Genomic DNA, 24927 nt, shown 5'->3' with positions numbered 1-24927 from the left:
GCATAGTCTATGAAAAAGAAACTTTCAAACCTCCCCAGCTGTCAGGAATATAAGATCAAAAGCAGCAAGGAGCCGCTAATTCACTCTGCAAGATGGCAGAAATTCCAAAACCTTAAAAACAACCACTGTTGTAGAATGTTTAGTACTGTCTTTTGGAGGTCAATTTGGCAATACAAACATTTTACATGGGTATACCACTAAACTAAAGATTCTGGTTCCACAAAACAATCCTAACCAAATGCTGCCGCACACATACAAAGACATTGATACAAGGGTTTTCTGACACTTTCTGTAATCCAAAATATTGGGAACAACCCAAATGTCACTAGCAGAAGATTGTTTAATAAATTGCGGTATGTGCACACTATAAAATGTTTTATTTAAAAAGAATTAAGTCGGGCTTCCCTGGTGGCACAGTGGTTAAGAATCTGCCTGCCAATGCAGGGGACATGGGTTCGAGCCCTGGTCCAGGAAGATCCCACATGCCACGGAGCAAAAAAGCCCATGCGCCACAACTACTGAGCCTGCGCTCTAGAGCCGGCGAGCCACAAATACCGAGCCCAAGTGTCACACCTACTGAAGCCTGCACGCCTAGAACCTGTGCTCCGCAACAAGAGAAGCTACTGCAATGAGAAGCCCGCGCACCACAACAAAGAGTAGCCCCCGCTCGCCGCAACTAAAGAAAGCCTGCACGCAGCAATGAAGACCCAACACAGGCAAAAATAAACAAATAAATAAAATGAAAAAAAAATTTTGTTAATAAAAAAATAAAAAGAATGAAGTAGTTTTGAATTTACTGACATTGAATGATGATCAGGATATATTATCAGGTGAAAAAAATGTACAGCACAGAACAATACGTATTACGTGATTCTGCTATTTAAACTTGAACATATAAATGAATTACATTTATTTGAATGCACAGGAAAATGTCTAGAAAGATACTCAATTTTTGTAACTAGTTACACCTCTGGAGTGAAGAGTAGAACAGGATAGGGAGGATGACACCTTTGTATTGCTTGTATTTTTAAATAAAAAGAATGCCATTTTTATAACTTAAAAAAGAAAGTAGTTAAAAAATGGAAAGAGACTATTAATACTATGTACTGGGGAGTTAAAAAAACTAATCACATAGAAGTGTTTTTATCTATCTGACTTAAAGAATGTTTCTACTACATAGAAAACTGTGTTAGAACTGACTTTCAGGGTATGCCAAGGACGATTACATTTCTATGGATAATTAACACCAGTGACCCCACCCCAAACAATGACTTCACTGGCTCCTAGTAAATCAGACTCTACAGAGAGATTATATATTAGAGTCCAATTTCTAGAAGTGAGTTTTATATCATCAAAAAATATTAAAGTTGATCAAAAATAAAATAAACATGTTTCAAAGATGTTTACTGGCTATTTAAATATTCCTTTGAAGGAATTTTTCCGCAGTCTTCTTAAAAATATATATCCACTGGCCTAAGAGACCTTCATTTTCTGGTAAATTTTCCTATAGCAAGCACAGGCATTTTTCACTGCTTCAAGAACTTTAAAATCTTCTAGGATCTTTTATCTTGACAATGTTTATTTTACTTCCAAGATAATGTTCACCAATGCCTCTGAAAGTACCTGAAAAAAGAATGCTGAGAGTAGGGCATAACCATAATAGTGGAATTTTGTTAGTTATGGAGTTTTAGGGTTAGCAAGAGAGTAAAAATGGAAAGATTATCTGTATATAAAACTTAACCTCGGGCTTTCCTGGTGGCGCAGTGGTTGAGGGTCCACCTGCCAATGCAGGGGACACGGGTTTGAGCCCTGGTCCAGGAGGGTCCCACATGCTGTGGAGCAACAAAGCCTGTGTGCCACAGCTGCTGAGGCTGCGCTCTGGAGCCCGCGAGCCACAGCTGCTGGGCCTGCGTGCCCAGCAACAGGAGAGGCCACCGCGGTGAGAAGCCCACGCACCGCAGCAGGAAGTGGCCCCCGCTCGCCGCAACTAGAGAGGGCCTGCACGCAGCAACGAAGACCCAACACAGCCAAAAACAAATAAATTTAAAAAGAAACTTAACCTCTATTTAAAAATTTTTCTTCTAGATAGACGTACTGTGCTAACACACACACACACACACACACACACACACACACACACAGAAATGGGGGGGGGCAGTAATCCAAAGGAACCCGTCAACTGAAAGAGCTCCCAACAGCCAAAACAAGAACAATTTGAGCAACAAAATACAATAGTGTTAAATTATAACACAAAGTATAAAACAAATATCCATGAGTCCATACTGATGTAAATAAATGAATAAATAAATAAATGTGGGAAAAGAGACAAACTTCCCATGTAAAAGAATCATGAATAATTTATCTAGACACCACGCTCAAGGAGATAGAGCATAACTTCCCACCTCTTAAGTGTAGTGACTTCCTTCCAAAGAGTACATAATGGAAAGGGTGAACAAAGAGTACCTTTACAGTGGAGAAACCTACAAACACTACTACTGAGCCAGGTGATCAAGGTCAACATCAAGTGTTAGGTCATATTGTTAACAGGTACCCTTAATATGACTGTGATGACAACGGCACTTTACCTGTGAGGTCTTCCTGCCAAAAAACCTTAACCCCAGTCTAATCAAGAAAAAAATCATTAGACAAATTCCAGTTGAGGCATTTTCACAATACCTGACCAGTACTCAAAACTTAAGGTCACCAAAAACAAGAAAAGTCGGAGAAATCATTACAGCACAAAGGAGACTAAGCAGATATGACAACTAAGTGTAATGTGTATTCTGGATAGGATTCTGGAACAGGAAAAACACTACGATAAAAAACTGAGAGGGTTCCCTTGGTGGCGCAGTGGCTGAGAGTCCGCCTGCCGATGCAGGGGACACAAGTTCGTGCCCCGGTCCGGGAAGATCCCACATGCCGCGGAGCGGCTGGGCCCGTGAGCCATGGCCACTGAGCCTGCGCGTCCGGAGCCTGTGCTCCGCAACGGGAGAGGCCACAACAGTGAGAGGCCCGCGTACCGCAAAAAAAAAAAAAACAAAAAAAAAAACTGAGAAAATATGAATACAGTATGGACTTTAATGATACTATATCAATAAAGGTTCATTAACTGCGACAAATGTAACACACGAATGCAAGATGTGACTAATGTGGGAAACTGGCCCTGGGGTATATGGGAATTCACTGTACTGTCTTCACAATGTTTCTGTAAATCTAAAACTATTCTAATAAGAAATTTGTTCTAAAAAACATTTTTATTTGTTAAAATTTTTCATTAATATGTTCATTTTCAAGCTTGATATTTGGCTATTTTTAACAAGTGAACTAAACTTTCTAAAATAAACAAAAGATAATACAGTTGGCCATGTATTAATCTAAACTTTAGAATTTTTCTTAGATAATGCAAAAAATTAAGCAAGAATACTGACATTCTAAAACCTAGTTTAACATAATTATATTTTTAACTCTTTAATCACCCAAGTTTCAAATAAACATGGTTGCAAGCTAATATTATCTGATTTGTTCTCCTCTGTCTTTCCACTGATACATTGATATATAACCACCCTTGGATATATACAATGTTTAAACGGTTCTGGAAACTTAGAATACTGGTTAAAAATCTGTCCGGCCTCAGGATCAATTAAACAATGCATAGAGCCCTATAGCAGAAATACAAGACCAGGAGGATGGTAAGAGATTTCTTAGGTATCTGCCAATAGGAATCTTCACCTCGGAGAGCTTTCTATTCTAAAGAAGGTGCGAAAGTAACCTGAGTTGTTCCCCCCCTCTTACCATATTAGCCATCTGTACATACCTCTTTCCAGATGCATTCAGGAGACTACAATTTCCAGAGATGCAAATGAAGAAGGAAAACACATGGACAGTGATGGAATCATAACCAAATCTCACTCTGGGGGAGGAGTTTTTCCATGTACTGTTTCTGGCAAACTATAGACCGCTCAAAATATCCAGGAATAAATTTAAATTCCCTGGACATGTTTTGCTTGGCTCACACAGTGTTTTTCGGGTTTCCCCACCTCCCCCCACCAGACATTTTGAATTAGATGCCAATATTTCAAAATTGGGACAATGCACATAAAAATCTGGATTTCTAGTTCTTCTTGGAAGACTCAGAAGATCTAGTAATACTGGGTCAAGAATCCCACGTAGCAGTGAAAAGCAGGAAGGTAGCAACTGGGAAATCAGGGAGGAGCTCTCTGGTTCTTCACTGCTCCTTCCCTACCCAAGTGCTCCATTTATTTGACATTCCTGGGGTTTATAGGCATCTAGTGTTGTCACTGCTAGCACAGACAAACAGTTAAGTAGTGAAAGCAGTTTTTAACGCAGGAGCACTAAACTACATTAGGTCATCAGTAAATATCAAACATTTGTCCACAAAATAGGTTCATCCAACAGCCCTTCACCTGAAGACCTGGCTATGGACATGTATATTTTCCAGTACTAAGTGTCCACGCCTCGGAATCCAGAGATGTAGTCAAGAGAGTTATTGGACAAAATGATTTTTTCTTTAAATTTCACTGGTATTTATCATGATTTATCTGGACCCATAATTATCTGTATATTTTATGTATGTAAGTCAGAGGACTGACAACTTACTACATTTTTGTAGTTAATTTTTCCCTTAAAATTTGGACTATTATTTGTATTAGGATTAGGGGAAAAAAAGTAATTTATTTGCTCACATAATAACTGGAAAAGATCAGAGTGATGATGACACAACTGGAATCCTGAATTTACAAAACTATACATACCAAAGGCTCCCATCTTACCCTATTCATCTACCCCATGAACCCTTGTTGTACTGTAAAAGTAGTTAGGAAAAAATTTTTTGAGTTCAAATTTTCAGAGAAACTATGAGTTCAGGAGTACAGAAACAACTCTTAAAAAAAACAAACACTGAACTCAGATAACAGCAACAGTGTCGTCTGTCTCTTTGAAGACCCTTCTTTTCCAAATTATCCTTCCCCAAATTACCCGTATTTCCCCATTTTTATTTATCTGCTCAAAACCTTATCTACTTAAGATATACCCACATATTAGTCTAGATGTTCCTTAACAGGTAGTTGCATTTTCCCACACTGATGATATAGGGGGTTTGAGTGAGGATGCAAAGTGGGGCTCACAGAAATATGAGAACAGTGGTTACTTGGGAAAGAGGGCAGGGAAGGGAGAAGGAATGAAAATGAAGTGTTAAGGAGCCCTCCTCCCCCGCCAAAAAAAAAAAAAACTGCTCACAACTATTATTTCTAAATCGGACAGCAAGCTTGCCTACTACTCAGAAAAATAGTAGGAAACCCTTCTTTCCTCCATGGCAGCCTGTTCCTAGAATACAAACACTAAAGCATACTCTGCTAATAAAAAGACTGTTGTGATTAGCTGGGAATTTACGTCCACTAACAACACAGAAAAGTATGCTTAAAGTTCTAAAAGAATACCAAGGGTACACCAACAAAATTAAAACGATTACTGTGTTAATTAAATTGCCATACTGTGTCACCTGAAGGGAGCTTTTAAAAAAAGTAACTTGTTAGTAAGTTACAATATATACAATATACTTGAATTTCATTTAGTAAGATACAACATATACTACATATTTCAATTTCATGTTATATTTTCTTTCAGGAGCCAACCAGCAAGAAACAAAAATGTACTTGATAGTAATACATATTATAAATTATTTTCCTATTATTTTTACTGTTGCAAAGAATTCTATTTTCCTTTAAGATGAGGAGACTCACCTCTTTGTAATTATAATCTTTCTCTAGTACATCACACCTTTACTGAATGTCACGTCAAAGACTTAAATAATGTACCATTCTTTCCACTGCAGGGGGAAAAAACTCCTATTTGTAACTTTATTAAAAAGCACATTTTTTTCTTTTCAAAAGCACTCACTGTATACATAGTAATTATAAGCTAGGGTTTTTTAAAAAATCGGCTCCTCTACAGGAAATATAATTTGCTTTTAAAATTTTATTTAAAATACTAAGTGGATAAATGCTCCACTGGGAAAATCATCATCTACAGAGTCAGGGCCATCAGTTTTATCTTCAATAATATCTCTACCCAAAGCTGTCACAAATAGTGAAGTTAAAGCAGTAGGACCAGGAGGTAAGAAACCCCTCAAATAGGATTCTGGTGTTCTACTGTTTTATTAACTTTTAAAAAATAATGTAATTTATTTAATACACTATGCAGATTCATTACTTCCATACCAGTGTAAACGTTACTGGATATAGCAAAATTATTTCCTATAGAATCAATAATCTGATCATTAATTTACTTCTATTCTTTTCTCCTTCAACTTCTGGAAACATTATCATCATCCATTTTAAGTATATATCACTGCTTCAAAGAAAAAGCTAGAACTAGGGTTCACAAAAACCAAAGTGGAAGTCAGAAATCCAGTAACTGGAAAATTGAGAAAACTTCCTGGGAATGAATGTAGTATTAATAGAACACTTTAGTCAACTGTACAGCAATAGCTGCAGACATGTGGTAAATGTTATTAAAGACATGAGAGGAATCTTAAAATCAGCAAAGCTACTGATTTTAAATATCCACAAGAAAATTCAAATATGAAAATATTAAACAGAATCAAATTCAGATGTCTACAAATAAACCATTTAACAAGTGAGCACAGCGAAGAAATTAGTCAAAACAGCACTTCTTTGTCTCCTTGCCTCAACAGCTCCAGTCCTCTGGGAGTGTGGGTGTGTTTTTCTTTTAACCCAAACTCCTACTTGGGGAATTTTTTTTTAAAAGATAACTCATGCCTGCCATTTGCTAATTTACCAAAAAAAAAAGACCAGGTGGAAATTTTTTGAGCAATAAATATGCCAATAACTTAATAGGATTGAAAAGTTATCACTTGATGTTTCCTGACTGTTTAAAGTATGAGAGATATTTAACTATGAAACACAATGACTCCATTCCCTTACCTCAACAATTTTTGTGACCAGTGACTTTTAAGGACCACTACAACATAATTATAATCCCACTAGAATGAAAACCTGAATTTACAACCATGGTATTTTTTTAAATACCAAAGCTAGTTTCCATGGACTAGCAAGCAGGTGAACCAAACAGGCAATGTGTATAAGGCAGAAAGTACTGGTATTAATCTACATACAGTTTTTACGCTCAGTATGCACTTTATCTCATTTTAGCCCACTGCATCAGATAGGGTCAAACCAAAAACCTGGGAACCACACAGTAATTTGAACAGGGAAAGTTTCACATAAAGAATTATTAATTTTAACAGAGGAGTAACACATATAAACAAGTAAACAGTGCTCTAAAGCAGGGATCACCAACCTCCAGGCCACAGACCAGTACCGGCCACACAGCAGGAGGGGAGCGGCAGGCGGGCGAATGAAGCTCCACCTGTATTCACAGCTGCTCCCCATCGCTCGCATAAACGCCTGAGCTCCACCTCCTGTCAGGTCAGTGGCAGCTTTAGATTCTCATAGGAGCTCGGACCCTACTGTGAACTGCACATGTGAGGGATCTAGGTTGCGTACTCCTTATGAGAATCTAGTGCCTGATGACCTGCGGTGGAGCTGAGGCGGTGATGCTAGGGCTGGGGAGCGGCTGCAAATATAGATCATCATTAGCAGAGAGGTTTGACTGCACAGAGACCATAATAAATCAACTGCTTGCAGACTCATGTCAAAACCCTACCAGTGAGTGGCAGGTGAAAACAAGCTCAGGGCTCCCACTGATTCTGCATTATGGTGAGTTGTATAACTATTTCATTATATACTACAATGTAATAATAACAGAAATAAAGTGCACAATAAATGTAATGTGCTTGAATCACCCCTCCCCACCCCCATCCGTGGAAAAACTCTCTCCACAAAACCGGTCCCTGGTGCCAAAAAGGTTGGGGACCGCTGCTCTAAAGAATCCCCAAGAACTGAGAGAGTACCAGAAGGAAAAAAACAAACCTGAAGGAGGGCTCTTCCCCAAAGCTAGGGTTTGAACCTTGTTGGAGAAGGTACGGTTACAGCCTACTGGAATCGCAAAGAAGTTTGCCAGGTTAGGTTGCCTGAGCCTAAGTGGCCGGTAGGTGAGTCTGCAAAGAGAGCTGAGGACCTGCTTGCAAGCACTACCTGCGTGGGGAGGGCCACGGAAACAACCTTGTACAGCTCAAGCAGCCGCGCAGGGAAAGTGGGGTGCTGGTGGCCGGGGTGTGCAATGTCCGTGGCAGGAGAACTGTGGTGAGGCAAGTCACAAAGTCGGGGCTGGGGCTGTGAGCTCACGAAGAACCTGTCCACTCGGGGCACTCATCTGGGGCAGAGGACCACTGAATGTCCTCCTATCTGTGTCACTAGCAGTCATGCAGCAGCAGCAAGAAACACAAACAGAAGCCCCTTCTTTGTGTAATGGCCCTTCAGCATCCTCTACTGACGCAGCTTAACATCGATCAACAGAGAAATGCTTAAAGGGCCAAGCTCCAATACCACAGAGCAAGTAACAGAGTTGATTCAGAGCTAAGAGAGAATCTGGTAACAGGCACACTCAATACTCAGGGACGTTCATAAAGGGTAAAGCATGACAGAAACAATAAACTGGAAATACACATTACATTAAATTTGCCTAAAAGACAATATGAAAAAAATTCTGATTGGGTCACTGCTGTCATTTCTCCAGTACACTATGAAAATGGGGAAAATAAATCAGCACTCATTTAATAACATATCTCAGAAACTTCAGCTACTCACAGCACTATAAACCAGAGGTTTCCAAACAGAGTATAAAATGCGGTACGGAGGGGGGAAAAAACTGTTCCTATGAAATCTATCTAAAACAAACTTTATAATTTAACAAACAGACTCAAATAACTATATAAGCTGAAATAATACGCGCGTGCACACGGGTGTGAAATTTATGAGACATTCCCATACTAAGGGTTCCTATTCAAATGTTTACGGGTAGGATACCCAATTAAAAGCAGCTTAAAGACCGCTGATGACCTACTTTTCCCCATGGATTTTAGGCACCTCTTTGCACCATATAAAAAGACCAAACATGGGCTTCCCTGGTGGCGCAGTGGTTGAGAGTCCGCCTGCCGATGCAGGGGACACGGGTTCGTGCCCCGGTCCGGGAAGATCCCATATGCCGCGGAGCGGCTGGGCCTGTGAGCCATGGCCGGTGAGCCTGCGCGTCCGGAGCGTGTGCTCCGCAACGGGAGAGGCCACAACACTGAGAGGCCACGTACCGCAAAAAAAAAAAAAAAAAAGGCCAAACACAACACAAATGCAGTTTTTTCCTTAATCCAATGAAATAAAGAATTGATCTTAGTTATATTTGGACATTAGTAACAGATTTCTTCAACAAGTTGCCCTCATTGTAATTTATAAATATGTATTGATTACCCTTAAAAGACCTATACATTACTCAAAGAAATTCAAAACTAGTAAGATTCCCACTACTACTAAACAAATAACTTTACTTAACACATTATTAAATAAAACTATTACTCAAACTCCACTACAATAACTGCTTATATTCATTGCTCTGCTTTCCTGAGGTTTAGTTTCAAATGATTAAATTTTACTATTGTAAATTATCTTTGTGCCCTAAAACAAATTTCAACAATTAACACTTACATATTCCTCCCAAAAAGAAAAAAAAAAGTTTTACTTAGTTTGGGTTTTGCTTTTGTTTGTTTTTTAAAAATTAAGTCTGAGTTAATTGACTTGGGCTAGTTACTTTACTTCTTCATGCCTCAGCAGTCTCTCATACATAGGGAGAGTAACCACCTACTTCAGAGGGTTGTTGAGGATTACAATGAGTTCATCTCTCTCAATCTCTCTCTCCCTCTCAAACACACACACTTACACTTAACAGTTCCTGGCACACAATCAGCATTTAATGAACGCAAGCTATTAAGAGAGCTACTACTTATCATTCATTCATGTTTGCTTTATAAAAACTATACATATTTGATCCAACTGAATCCTTGCCTTGAACACAGAAACCCAATGTCAGAATTGAGATGAAACAACTGTGGTCAGAAGAAACCTAATTACAGGAAGTAATGGCCTCTTATGAGCACAAAATTCACCCCACATTTAAAACCAGCCTATTCAAGCAAAAAAAGAGGAGACAACCATTTAACAGATTTAATCACTTATTAAGCCATGGCCCCTGCTTTTAAGAAGCTCCAATTTGGGGAGAGGGCGAGGAGACAATCTTAATATAGAAAAACTATGATAAAAGCCAGAAAAAATACAGTTCAATAAGAAGGATGGGGAATATGCCATTAAATCCATTTAGGAGTATAGGAAAGCCTCATGAAAAAGATAATACCACCTCATAATCTCATCACAGATTGAAGGAAATAAATATGGAGAAATGGGGTTGATAAAAGAAGGAAATCCTAAAGGGGAAAGCTGGAGCCAAAGCACAGAGGTGAGGGAAGTTATGAAAACTGTAGTATAAGAACAGACTACAAACCCCTAAGGCTCTATATAAAAAAGAAATGAAGAGATATGGCTGCCAATCAGCCAGGCTGGCATGCTAGGTGTCATGTCATGAAAGTCCCTGAATGTAAGGCTAGTGAGCTTGAATTTTATTTTTCATGGAATAGCATTTTATGCAGTGCTTACTAATGTGGGGGGTGCTGTGCTGATGCCTCATTTACCTCACAATACTACGATCCTCATCTAATAGGTTAAGAAACTGAGCCCATAGTCAGTAAATGGTAGAGCTGGGATTTCAACTCATGGTGTCTGAGCTCTTCCACATTGTGCTACCTTCTAAAAGTCTTTAAAAATATGATATCCATGCTTTAAAAAGATAACATAATCTTAGCGACAATGTAGAAGATAGATTAGTGGAGAGAATGGAGAACAGAAAAGTACCTTCATGAAAAAGATGTTTGTTGAATTTTTTGTTGCAAGAAACTAAGTAGCCACTAATAGCATATCAGATCTAACCAGAGAAGGATACAGGAAACAGTGCATGAATAAAATTGACAGAACTCAGTGACTGGGCTGTGGAGGTGAAAGGCGGCGCTAAAAATGACTCAAGATTTCAAAACCTAAGTTTGAGGGGGAAGGGAGGAATGTCACCAATACCAACAGGCTTTCTTTTTGATGGGGAGTGGGGAGTGGGGAGGAGAGTAGATGAGTTCAATTTCAGTCTTGTTTAATTAGAAGTACCTACTGAACCTCACGAGGAAGAGTTCCACAGGTGGCTGGAAGCAGGAGTCAAGAGCTAAGAAGAGTGGCAAGGTCCAAGAGAATGGACCCCTGGAAATCCTATCCAGAGTGAGTGACAGGAGATGCTGTCAGAGTGGATGCCTGCTGAAGATTAGTATGTGAAGCACGACTGTCAACCAGGGCTCAGGAGCCACCTTCTGATTAGAGTCCTGTCTCAGATATGTTGATGAGATGGGGAAAATGGTTGAGGGTCATTAATGAAGAGTGAAAGGAAGAAAAGAACACTGAGGAAATGCCACAAAAAAATTCAGAAATGTTGTATCTACTCCGTCTAAATATATTAATACTAGCTAATAATTACCATGCATTTCCAGCGGTGAAAGGAAGAGTCAGTGAAGACGACTAAGGAACAGTCACAAAGGTAGGAGAATCAGGAGAGCAGTGTAAATAAACTGAAGGGAGATGAACTTAAGATGGGGTCACAAACACTTTTAAATGCCAACAAAGGCTGAGCAGGCAGCCACTTCAGCCTGTAGCCACGCATGAGTCCAATATTGCCCGATCTTCTGATTTTCCAGGAAAAGCCAAACACTCTCATTTCAACATGAAAGCTTATGATTTTTAAAATGCTAACAATTAAATTTTATTAAACACAATATGCAGGTATATGAAATAGTCTGAGCTGCTGGATTGCTACTTGGGTCTAAATTTAATAAAGTATTATAAATATGCCAAGCAGTGACCTTCAAAAGAGTGTCTTCTCCAGTGTGGTGAGGGGTAGAATCCAAACTGCAACAGAAGGTAAGAAATGAAGGCAACGTACAGAGTACTTTTCCAAAGACGTCTGGCAAGAAAGACTAGAAAACAAGAGTTAGAGAAAGACATTTTTAGGATAGGAGACATCTCATATGTGGAGAGAAGGGGTCAGAGAAAAGAGAGAAATCTGAAGACATGATCAACATAGCAAAAAGATGAGAAAGACACACACACCCATCTCTGTAGGCTAAAGGACAGAAGCGATGGAAAGAAAAATGTGAAGAAACAGGAAAGTGGAAAGGTTCTTTGAGAAGGTGCACAGACGAAAAGATCCACTTGCCAGGAAACAGCCACTTCTTTGGAAACCCAAGGAAGAAAATAAAAGATCTAGAGAAAACATGAGATGAAGATTTGAGGGAATATATAAGATGGTCGAATTAAACGTAAGCACTAAGTATATCTGTGGGACTGTTTCATGCATAAGTTTCACTATTATTTAATATTTATTGTTTCTCTGATAAGGTACAGTTTCTCTATTGAGACATTCACATCAGTGTCACGCTTCCAGAGAAGCAAATTTATTTTAAATCTTAGGTACCAAAAAATGAGTTTATTTAGTGTGCCTTGGTATGTAAAACAAAAATAAGCAGCACAATTAAAAGTCTTTAAAGATAAAATATATTAAAGTCTTCAGTGATGGCTTTATTATGCCTCTAAGACAAGAACATTCATTATATTTTGGGAGAGTGCAGAAAAGCAGTAGAATGAGGGAAAATAAGAAAAAAGAACCATTTGAGAAGAAAATAACAGCAGAAGAGAACTCTGCTTGAACTCCCTTTACAACCCCTGGCAATAGCATTGTTATTTTCTGGATTAGTACTGTACTTGTCAAACTGTTCTGCAGCAGTAACTTTTCTGTTTTATACATAAGATTTCAGGTAAGACTTTGGGGGGGGGGAGGAAAAGGGAGTTCCCCTCATTTTTTTTTAAGTTTGATAAACTAAAGAGTATTTTACTAAGATTAATATTCGTTTATGAGAGAAAGTTTCAGACCTAGTCCTTGTAAATGTATTAATAGCTAACATTTGCTGTGTGCTTCCAGCATCATAATATGCAAAGTGCTCAACAAACATTATATCTTAATCACACCAGCTTTAAGGCAGATATTATTCTTACCTCCAGTCTAGATAGAGATGAGCACAAAACCAAGCCTGAAATCCCACAGAAGTAAGGGAGCTAGAATTCTAATCATAGTTCAAAATCTATACTTTTAGTTACTAGGTAAATACTAGCTTTTCTCATCCCAGCCTCTCAAATCCCAGGTTTAAAATTTTGGACAAAGGAAAGATTTTAATTGCAAAGCCAATAATCTTCTCCTGGCACATTCATACACATTGAGTAATCTGCATGCCCCCCATGACAAAAAGACCTTTCATAAATTATTATAAAATCTAATCCTGCCTTCTCTAAAATGTAGGCTTTAAACAAGGTGGTTAATCAGTAATCTAATGCTATTTTCAAAATGACAATAATAGATGACTTCAAAATTATAGAATTATTAATGTAGTAACATTATTCTAGGTCACTATCATGTATAAAACATCAAAGGTGTTTCCAAAGTAGTCTCTAAATGTAAATGAAAATGTTACTTTATACGACAACAATCGTTTTAAATAATCATGCCTTTGATCCATTCTTATACCAGCAACCAGCAAAAGTCTGTAGCATCTCCATGTCAAGGATAAAAAACAAACAAACAAAAAAAACCCCAGAAAAGTCTTAAGTAGCATGCCAAAGGTCACAATAAACAATTTCATGAAAATTAAAATTGGTGTCCTTAGAATTCCAACACTTTTAATCTACAGTATCTAATGAGCTGTCAAGCAAAGTATATATGAAAGAATCTGGAGGGTAGGTTTTCTTCATCAAGTAAAACAAGATTTATAAAAGATAATTCGGTGAGGAGGGGCACCAAACACCACAAATGTTTTCATTCAAGATACGTAAATCCTCAAAGGTCTTCTGGTGTTAAAAATAATTTCTCTTTAGGCAGCATTTGCAACATCAGATTGCCTTTTCAGAAACACTAAATAGGTCACAATATTAAATATACTAGGTCTGACTCGTTCTTGCCAACGTATTCAGTTTTACATACTAGAGTTCATTCTGAATTACTAAGGAGCAATAGTTATGACAAGCACTCAGAAACTCTTCCTAGAAAACACCTTCATGCAGGGAATTCCCTGGTGCTTTCACTGCAGGGGAGTGGGGCGGGGGAGGTTCAATCCAAAAAAACAAACAAAAAAAATGACTGGGATGGGGATCAAGTCAATTACTTACTACTTCTGAATTTAGATTACCTCTTTCTAAGTGTAAAATCTGTATCTAGGAGTGATAAACTTAAAACATAACATTGCCTATACGTCAGGCATCAATAAGGATGCCAAATGTTCCACACGAATATATTATCCATATATTTGAAATTCATTTTTTAAAGAACTGCTTCATTTTAGCCATTTAACCATATATCTCAGTCTTCCTAAACAAATGCCTAATAAAACTGAACATTTTCTGATAAATCAATGTCATACTGAACAAGTATTATATAGCAATGATGAGGCCCTAAGAGGCAATTTGGGTAAACAGACATTAAAACAGACTAAACGCTTTTTAATCCGATGATCTCACAAGTCTTCAGATTAAACAATTCATTGTTAGTAAAGCGTAACAGTGCCTGTTTTGAACACTAATTCTCTTCCTCTTCAATCTGTTTGGTCTAGACTCTAACTCCAAGGTTCACCCTCACCCCAAACAAAGCATGAGCAAAAATCTTGCCTTGATAGTTGGGGACCTCCTATTTGAACCCAAAGCCATTTGACTTTTCACTGCATAACATTGCTCCTCTGAACAAAGTCACAAAGGCAGTAAAATGAGGAATGAACAATTTAGATGGAGCAGGAAGTTCCTGCTGAACAGTGAAAATATAAAAAAAAAGTAAACAATAGAGCACGGAGACCACTGGGCTCAAGCTTAAATTTGAATTTGATCCTATGTACCAGTATTTCTCAAATTGATTCCATGGACATATGCTGGGTTTTTAGCAGTCATTTAAATTTAAAATTGTATTTTAATTTTGATGCTCCTCATAAATAAAACTATGAATTTTGTGAATCAACTAGACTAGAAGGCCACCTTACAACTTAGGAGTACCTATGTTGGTGCTTATTACTGAATTGAGCCCATCGACTTCCTATAAGCAGGGTTTTCCAATTTCTTGGTTATGACGTATGAATGGATCATAAAATCAAGAGCAGCTTTTAAAAACAATAATAGTAAATGAAAATAGAATGCATCACACACAGTAAAGGTAAGTATTTTTTTGTGATAATTTTGTTTCAGTGGACAACTAAGTGGCAACGTAAAAAAAAAGTTACATCTTACTCTGAGCTGAGTAACTCTAAAATCTACAGACTCTCTTGGGTTTCTGCAAACACAAATTTGAGAAACACTGTCATGAGTACTGGACTGCCACTGAGGTAGAAGGATAAAAGCAGGATGTTGGGGGAATTTCACAAACTGAATGGAAGGTTAAAAGCAAGTTCATCAGTTAAAAGGAAAAAGAAGTTCAAATATTAGGACAAGAACTAGGATGTTATTACTAAACTGTACAAGGTAGAGACAACACAAAACACCACATACAGACCAGGTTTAATATTAAGGTAAAGAACCACGGCAAGTAAGAAGTTGTTCCACAAACTTTCCAAAGTTACAGTGATGGAGTGGGATGCCCTTCTTCTATTTGGAAATTTAAATTAGAAAGCAGAAATAGAAATGCCTTTTGCCAATCAAGGAGAAAAGGAGTAATTGGATGTGCTTTGATGACAGAATATGTATGACAAGAAAGAAAGCAGAGGTGGGGCTATAGAAACAAAAAATTAAAATCTCACCCAAAAAAGTGCCCGGAATTGCAGTGGAGAATAAACAGAAGTGGGATATGTCATAGACTGTTATAAAATTGCTCCCTGAAGCGTCACATCTCCCTGTACCCACGAAGAGGCTGGGTATGACTACTAGTTGACGCAATGGGACAATGGCGAACATGACACAAGCAGAGGCTTGAAAAGCAGTTGTGCTACAGAACTGGCTTTCCTGCTGCAAAGTAAAGAAATTCAGGCTACGTTACTAGAGGGTAAGAGTGGAGCAGAGATGAGCCAACTTAACTGGGGCCCCTCAACCAACCCATCAACCACAAGACGTATGAGTGAGACCATCTGGGATCATTCAGCCCCAGACAACCTACCAGCTGACTGCAGAATGACCCAAAAGACCCACAGACTTGAGAACAGTAATAAAAACGGCTGTTCTTTTAAAGCCACTGTGTTTTTGAGTAGTTCGTTACATGGCAGTAACTGACACAGGATACTTCAAGAAAAACCAAAGGCTCTAACATTCTGAACTTTTTAAAATTTCAATGCCTCAACCTTGGAAGGGTAAGTCTTTAAGAAATGTAACCATATATTATCTACGCTTACAGGATCAGTTAAAATTCCTTGGTTTGGATCTTAAACCCTAAGTCTGGTTCTAATCTACCTTTTCTATCCTATTTTTCATCCCAACCCATGACATTTTTCTCCAAGATGCCAGTTTGAAAAGTTGTTCCAGTTCTCTGAGGTTTATTCCCATCCTTCCCACTTTAGTTATCCACATTCAAGACCCAATGTAAATAGTGTTTTCCTTTCCTTTCCTTTCAATTTTTAGCTAGTGTAAGTAATTTTAAAATGCTCTAGTTTTCTTAATTCACGCTCTACTTATTGTATTAATCCCTAGATACTTTACTATCTAATAGTATTACTTCTTAACTATTAATATATGTACCAGATTTTGTAAGCTCTATCCACGCCATAATTCTCCACAGCTCCCTTAGTGCTCCCATATAAGAGGAATTTCAATATGTTTAAAATAAATTAAGATGTAACTGATTGAACTTTAACAAATCTTCTTGGCTAAATATATGTAAGGTGGGAAAAGGTAACATTTTTTCCTATGAGGTGCACTGTGCAACTCTAAATGATAAGAGAAACAATCAAGAGGCTCTCCTGGAAAACAATAAATAGCTAAAAGTTACACAGCGTATCTGACAAACACATTAATAAAAAGTAAACTTTCCATTTTATAAGCAAGGCTACTCACACATTGAATGATTTTATGAACTGAATTTACGTGTGCGAGTTGGGAAAAATAAGGTAATTTCTCAACTTTGACAGAATCTCCAGGAAAATAAGTACAGCAGCAGTTTCATACAGTTAAGACCATACATTTTCAAAAATCCTTGGTTTTGGAGATTAGTCATATAAAATATCATGAATGGCAATTGCAAAATACCTCTTCCCTTCCCCCATTTTAATTTAGGATCAAGAATGTTAAGAAGGAGGCAAGAAAAATTGGTAAAGTTTTCCTTTGCTAAAACTGGTATAAGTATATTCTGGAAAGCAGAATTTAATATCTCCAGCATGCAATCATACTAATTATGAACACTTAACAAATTATTTCCCCTGAGCATTACCTAAACTTTTAAAGTTTAAATGACTTATTACTCCCTCAATACCTAAAGTAATTATCGCTAATTAACAAGCAAGCTATCTTATCTTCTGATTTGAAGTGACCTACAAATTAACTTAAGATAGTCTCTAATAATCAAAAGAAAGTCGAGTTTCTCAAGGAAAATATTTAAGTATTTTCAAAATTTTTGCCTCTATCATTAAAGCTAAGCAAAACATGCAGACAAACAAAAGAATCAACTTGTATCAAATAGATGAAAGAAATATATACAGATATACTGTAACTGCACAATTTAAACAGTAGTTCTCAACAGTTTTAATTTCATTTGTTTCTTATACCAACAAGGCACTAAACACAGTTAATAAAGGCATTAAGGTCTATGTCAAATCCTACCTTTTTAGTAAAGCCTTCTGACTGATAACCCAGCCTGATGTGCTTACTACCTATTCTGAACTCTACTGAAATTACTACACACAAAATTAACTTACTCTTCCAAATAACCACCAACAATTAACTGATTAATTAGACACAGCTGCAGACTCGAATTATTACACAGTTTAAAACAGAAAGCCATAGATTTAGGTGGGCAGCTACAGAATGATCTCAAAGATACCTTTTTTTGGTGAAGAAAAAGATGCAGTATAGGGCTTCCCTGGTGGTGCAGTGGTTGAGAGTCGGCCTGCCAATGCAGGGGACACGGGTTCGTGCCCCGGTCCGGGAAGATCCCACGTGCCGCCGAGCGGCTGGGCCCGTGAACCATGGCTGCTGAGCCTGCGCGTCCGAAGCCTGTGCTCCGCAACGGGAGAGGCCACAACAGTGAGAGGCCCGCGTACCGGGAAAAAAAAAAAAAAAAAAAAAGATGCAGTACACAGTATGTCCTAATTTTTTAATTAAAAAAAAAAAAGAGAGTAGGGCTTCCCTGGTGGCGCAGTGGTTGAGAGTCCGCCTGCCGATGTAGGGGACGCAGGTTCGTGCCCCGGTCCGGGAAGATCCCACATGCCGCGGAGCGGCTGGGCCCGTGAGCCATGGCCGCTGAGCCTGCGCGTCCGAAGCCTGTGCTCCGCAACGGGAGAGGCCACAACAGTGAGAGGCCCGCGTGCCGGAAAAAAAAAAAGAGTAAACTGCATTTCTGGGAAGACACATAAAATACTATTAGGGGACTGTCTTTGTGGAAGGTGACTGGAGGCCTAGGGTGGGAAGGAGAGCAAGTTTTCAGTGTATGCCCTTTCTTGGTCTTTGAATTTTTAAAAACCATTTTAATGTACATTTTCAATTTAAAAAAGGGGAATAAAAAATAAAGCAAATATGTTAATGATACACAGCCTTTTGACATGTCTTCAGTTGTCTTGAAGTGATATTTAAATCTTATTAGTTTATATCCTACTACAGTCTCCTGTATCTTATATTCCCTAACATTTAAACCTAGTCCTTGCATTAAATGCTTTCTTAAAAGCACATAATTTCAATTTTATCAAAAGGTCAAATCTCTGCTTTAATCAGGATAACTAAGTATGCTGACTTTGCTACCCTCCTTAACCTAGTAAAAGTGAATTGTTTTAGTAATTGTTTAAGTAATTGCTCATAATTTCTGCTAAGAAAGTAGAAATTTTCAAGTTCAATGTGCACTGAAGCTCAGTGTGTGCATTTATATATGGTTGAAAAGCACTGACCTGGATCTGCTCCAGATTAACTGCATTTCTTAATATAACTATATTAACATGAAAAAGCATAAGGACAAAAAAAATCTTAATATATTCTTTCTGGTCACTGTTTCTAAAAAGGGCACTTGTGGGTATTTAGGCAGAGGGATAAATTTTAATGGAGTGGGACTGTCCTGGTCACTTCAGAAAATGTAATATCCATGGCCCATGGGCACTAAATGCCAGTTATCACATCCCCAGTCACTGCAGTAACCGAACAACTGACCCCACGTGTTTCTAAATGTCCTTAAGAGAGGAATGTAGTGGGAAACAGTACCATGCCCAATTGAGAAGCTGCTTATATGAATTAAGGTATGAACAAAGGTAAGAAGCGTGCGTGTGTGTATGATACAAAACCATATTTCCACAACTGCAATTCTACCTTTTAAAATAATTGTCACCAGAAGGTAAACAACCATAAACAGTCACAACTCATGTATTAATCAACGAGTCATCCAGTCCAGTATGTAATGCTGTCAACAAACACCATGCTCCAACAAATCATTCTTCAACTATTACGATGGCTTAACTTTTTAAATGAATCATTTTAAAATCCTTTTAGAACAATTCTCCTATTGGAATGCTTCTGTTCAAACTCCCAAATAAATAACCTTCCATATAAAAGATATAAATCACAGTTTACTACAATTACTTGTCTACCTTCCTCCAGACACTGTAAGATCCTTGAAGCCAGGGACCATGCTCATGGTTGCCTGGCCCTCGGTGTAGGTATTCAATAACAATGCTGAATGAGTGAGTGAATCCTGGCCTAGTCTAATACAATGGAACAGTCCCATAAGTTCCAACTACAATCTGTTTTTATATAATGATACTGAAACAAATAAATGCAATAAATTATTTCTGGTTATCCTATATTCTAATTCTAAGTTGCTTTTAGGAAAATTAAACATTATCCAGATTACAGCTAGCTTGTAAAGATATAAGGAAATCTGAAATTTTCTGACAAATACTCCCATATGCCCATCCTCTACCACCTTCCCTTCCTCCTACTCTTAAGCTTTAAGCAAACGTTCATATAAAAGTGGGACATGCTTCCAGGAAGCAACCTAATATAAACAGCAAAACAATACAGTTAACAATAAGAAAAACTTAAATGTTTTTCATTTCTATTTTACTTCTCAGAACTCAAGAAATCTGTTACTATCCTACACTTCATTCAAAAAGAAAGAAAAATCTATAAACTAGAAAGAGTAAGCAACTTTATTTCTGTAGGTTTCACTACATTCTCCAGAAACTCACCTTTTGTTGAGGTAAAAATTCAGAATATAAACTAATTCACATTTAAAAGCACTAAGCATCAACACTTGCAGAATATTAACTCTGAAGCTCACTAACTCTGACAAATATTATTCATCTTTGCCTTCTTGAAGCATGTGAATATCCCAGTTTTACAGGAAAACCTTAGATAGAAAAAGTTAAATGATAATCTCCAGGTTAGAAACGTAGATATAATTTCGAGCTCCTAGTATTTCTAGCACTGTTCTTAAACTGCTCCAATAAATTCTGTAATTGTTAACCACTGCTCGGCTCTGTTCAACCCATAGCAAAATGTTAATAATAATGGCTATGATACAATTTTAAAGAAACAACTGTTTCAAGTTACCTTCCATCTGGCAAGACCAAATTGGAAACTTATCATATATATATAAATTATATATATATAAAATGTTCCACAGGGGATTTTAAACATCAGATACACTCTACTATTCGAATAATAGAGATCACTTTTAAATGCATTTACATTATTGCGGGATTTTAGTGCATGCAATATGTCATTTTTGAAATCCACAAACCCAGCATTTGTTTTATTACTATTTCATGTAGCACTGGTCAATAAAAGCAATTTACATGTTGTAAGACTAATCACTTAAAACTAATACAGGAAATTACCTTCATGCTGACAAAAAGGAATACTGTTTCATACATTAAAAATAATTTCAAAGTGACAAATATCTGATGTTGCACACACTCCAAATTAAGTCCAACTTGTATGAGATTCCACTTTCCCAGAATTATTAATCCTGATTATACATATTGCTGGTCAAGACTATTTACAGCAATAAGCCTTAAATCCATCAATGGAAACTGTTACCTGAAAAATGTCTTTCAGCAAAGCTAGACTTTAATACTTTTCACTGACTGAAAAGCTAACTTTACTTACAAATGAAAGAGTTCCTTTCATGGGCATCTTATTAAAGTTTTTCTTTTAACCTAAGATAAATTTTTAAATCTGAAAGACCAATTAAGAATGAGTGTTTACGGTCAGGATAGTGAAATTAGTAAATTTCAACAATTCTTTAAAACTAGGATTCAAAGGAATGACAGAATCTCTAATTATGCCATAGGTATTCACCAGACCTATATTACCTTAAGTGGGTGGCTTTCACATTGCATTTATTCCCAGACAAGTCACCATGCAATCTCACAAAGTTTTTTTGTTGTTTTGCTTTTTAAGATAACCGCCATCAAATAATTTGCGACAATAAGGTGCATAGAACGATGGAGAATTTCTGGGTATGGGATCAAGTACCCCTGATCTTATAAAGAAAGATTTCAGAACTTGGAGGCCAAAACTGAAAACGTGATCTACTCTGACATGCTAAAACGGTCCACCATTGTTCGACCTTAAGTTCAGTATCTTAACGAAACAACTTCTGTATAATGACATGTTCACAAGCTAACTCTAAATGTGACCCGTATAAATTCTTTTTCTTCCTCAAGAAGATAATCTAACCAACATCTTGACCACAGCCAGCAGTAGCACCTTGAAATTTCAAACGTAACTGGAGGGTAGGTAATCAAGTCCAAATGTAGACACAAACTCCCCGATTTCTATCAAGCAAACAGTGCTATTAACATTCCAAATCCTGGTTAGAACGCAGTTACTGGAAAGCAGTGTCCTTGTGCAAGAAAAGGAAGGAAAGGCCTGAAACTGACCTGAGCACGGGTCCACATGAACCTCAGTCTTCTCCGTTCCACCGGGAGGCCAAACAGGGAAGGCTCCAAGTAATAGGGGGGTGGGGAGACCAGAGGAAGGGCAGAGAGGAAACTACACTCCTCCAAGGGTGAAGGCAAAAGAGAAGCGGACTCTGGAAAAGCCGCTGCACAGCGACATCCGACCCTAGGATACACATACAGGGACAGCTTCTTTCCACCGAGGAGAGCAACCTTCACCATGGAAGCGGTGCTCCTAACAAGTAAAGGCAGGAAGGGACAACCTCCGCGCCGCCTACCCCCGAACGTCTCGCCCAGCTAGAAGGGGTCGGCGGGGACTGCTCCTCGGAACATCAACAAAGGCCCCTTCAGTCCTAAGGCGAAACTCGAACAACAAAGGCCCGGAGACAGCGAGAACGGGGCCGGGGGCGGGACGGATGAAAGCAAAAGGAGGCAAAGGAATCAAACCAGTGGGGGCGGAGGCCCGTTGGAGTGGGACGCGGGGGCGCAGAGGCGGGGGGCGCGGTAATCCCCAGTGCACAATAAGAGAAGGAGGAAGGGGACCTGGCCTCCATTCCCCCCTTACCCTCTCCTACGGCGGAGAGGGCTCCAGTCCTCGCAGTCTGCATCTCTCGGCCGCGGGGACCGCGCAGTCCCGAGTTCGGGGAAGGGAAGGGGAGGGGGGATTTTCCGCCCTGACCACAACTCCCTTCCCCCAGCCGGGAGCCGCCGACAACAACCGCCACAACGGCAGCCACACAAAGGCGCCTTCCTCGTACTCCCCCGCTCCCGCCCGGGCGGCGGCGCAGACGGTGCCAAGGCAGCGAGGACCACCGCACGGCCGCCAAGCGCTCGCTCGCCCTCTTCCCCCTCTAGCAGGGGGAAAGGGGGAGGGGACCCCAGGCGCCCTCACCTGGCACAGCTGCTGACAGTACTCCGTGGCCGCCTCCACGGCCGGCACCCGGCTCTCCCGCAGCTGTCGCTCCAGCTCCTGGAGCCGCTCACCCAGGCGCTGCAGCTCCGCGGCGCAGCCGCCTCCGCCGCGACTCAACCTCTCCTGCTCGGCCTCTTCGTCCGCCATCTTCACACCCCGCTCCGTCGCGTACGCACCTGGGTCACGTGATAACACAATGCCACGTTCGGCGGGGTCACGTGCCGGGCGCGCTCGCACGCCGCCGAGCACGTACAAAGGGCCCGGTGGGGAGGATGGGGGGCGGGGAGAGTGGCGCGAGGGAACCCGAGGGAGGTGAAGGGAAGGGGAAAGGAGGAGGGCGGGGTTGGGCGGTACGGAAAACCGCGGTTTACTTACCCCCAGCGGGAAGTGGGCAGCAGCGGACGAAATGGGCGGGCCGGTGGAGGCCTGTTCTCGGTCACGTGAGGGCCGCGACGCGGGGAAAAGCCTGGGGAGGGGCTCTCTTCTCGACCGTCCGGATCCCGGCGTGGCTTTCCCCAGTGTCCGAAGCCTTCTACGGACATATGCCCCAGTTCCCCAAGAGGACGGGTGAGGGAGAGCTCTGGGTGGGCTGGGGCAAGGGCTGCATTTGCGATTGGCCCGAAGGCAGGCCAGAGGCAGGGGAAGTGGAAGCAGGTAAAACCCACCCATGGACCAAGAGCGTGAGAGCCAAAGCGGGACTATGAACTGTCAAAATTGTCTCCGACTTCTCACCAGGAGAGGGAGGAGGGATCTGGTGCCTGAGGTACCAGATCTCGTCCCACTCCCCTCCTCGTCAGTCCCAAGAACGCCTCTCCCTTGGAAACACAATCTCTAGGGGGTTGAGGCAACAAAGAAAAATAACAATTGGGTCAGAGCAGAATGAGGTCCAATCCTCAGTCTGGAGAACGGAGCAAACTCATGAAAAGCATAGCTTCAAAGATTTCAGACTGTGAAATTGTGGACGTTGGAACCAGGTGATTTTTAAACCACGAAAACATTTCTGGAATAAGTGATAGCCAACTAATCTGTTCCGCCGCGATTTAAGACTCTCCTGCACACTACAGAAATCACCGCCACATAAAACACGCTCTATATGGAAGCTCTTGAAAAGAAAGTAGGTCAAGAAAAAAAAAAAAAGACAGCAATAAGCACTCCATTAAAAATCACAACGGAGGGGAAGTCGCTAAAATAAAAGAACAAGGTTATCGAGAGTTACTACAGATTCAACAGCATTTTTTCCTGGTGCTGCAAATAGAGATGGCATTCTGAACCATATTTTATTTACAACCTGGAAAGAATGAACACTTGGCACTTGAACAGAACAGTAGAAGTAGTACAAAAATTCAAGTGCTTACGCCTAAAGTTCAGAATAAAACAAATATTTTGTTAGTAGTCGAAAATTAGACAAAAGGCTAATCTTTCTTACAACTTGTCTACAGAAATTCAGAAAGAATGATAGTGATGAGGCATCTGGAGATTTCTAGTATTAATAGAAAATGTTCTAGACAGTATGTTGTCCAGAATGAATGTTTGTAATGCATAAGTGATGGTGATGTTTAAGTGCCATTATATAAGATGAGTGGGCACAAATGAACCCCTTATAAAAGCCATTATCAGCTAAAATAATAGTACAGCATATGTGTGCTGATATTACATATTAACAATACAGGTTCTTCAAATAGTTACAAATGGAAGAGGCTGGGGAGTACACTCAAGGGCTAAGGAACAAAGATGTAAAAGTATCACTGAGAGCTTAAAAAGCAACAATTAAGGCAGCTAATGGATTTTAATATTTGCAGCTCACTCTCCCAAGTGAAGTATTTTAGATGTC

The 24927-nt window shown here is 39.5% G+C and overlaps 1 protein-coding gene across 1 annotated transcript in view; it reads right to left on the bottom strand.

The window, feature by feature from the left end:
- The window catches only part of ZNF292 (zinc finger protein 292), an 86872-nt gene extending 63260 nt beyond the window's left edge, over window positions 1-23612 (bottom strand). The window contains exons 1-2 of the mRNA XM_019929391.3: window positions 23472-23612; window positions 23076-23272 (exon numbers count right to left, since the gene is read on the bottom strand). Coding sequence (XP_019784950.1) covers window positions 23076-23243 — 168 coding nt within the window. The 5' untranslated portion in view covers window positions 23244-23272; window positions 23472-23612. The remainder of the gene's footprint in view (window positions 1-23075; window positions 23273-23471) is intronic.
- Window positions 23613-24927: the final 1315 nt, after the last annotated feature.

Source organism: Tursiops truncatus, chromosome 12, assembly GCF_011762595.2.
Source record: "Tursiops truncatus isolate mTurTru1 chromosome 12, mTurTru1.mat.Y, whole genome shotgun sequence".
In the NCBI taxonomy this organism is placed as follows: Eukaryota; Metazoa; Chordata; class Mammalia; order Artiodactyla; family Delphinidae; genus Tursiops; species Tursiops truncatus.
The sequence above is the reverse complement of the archived record's forward strand: the minus strand, read 5'-3'. Positions and strand labels throughout refer to the sequence as shown.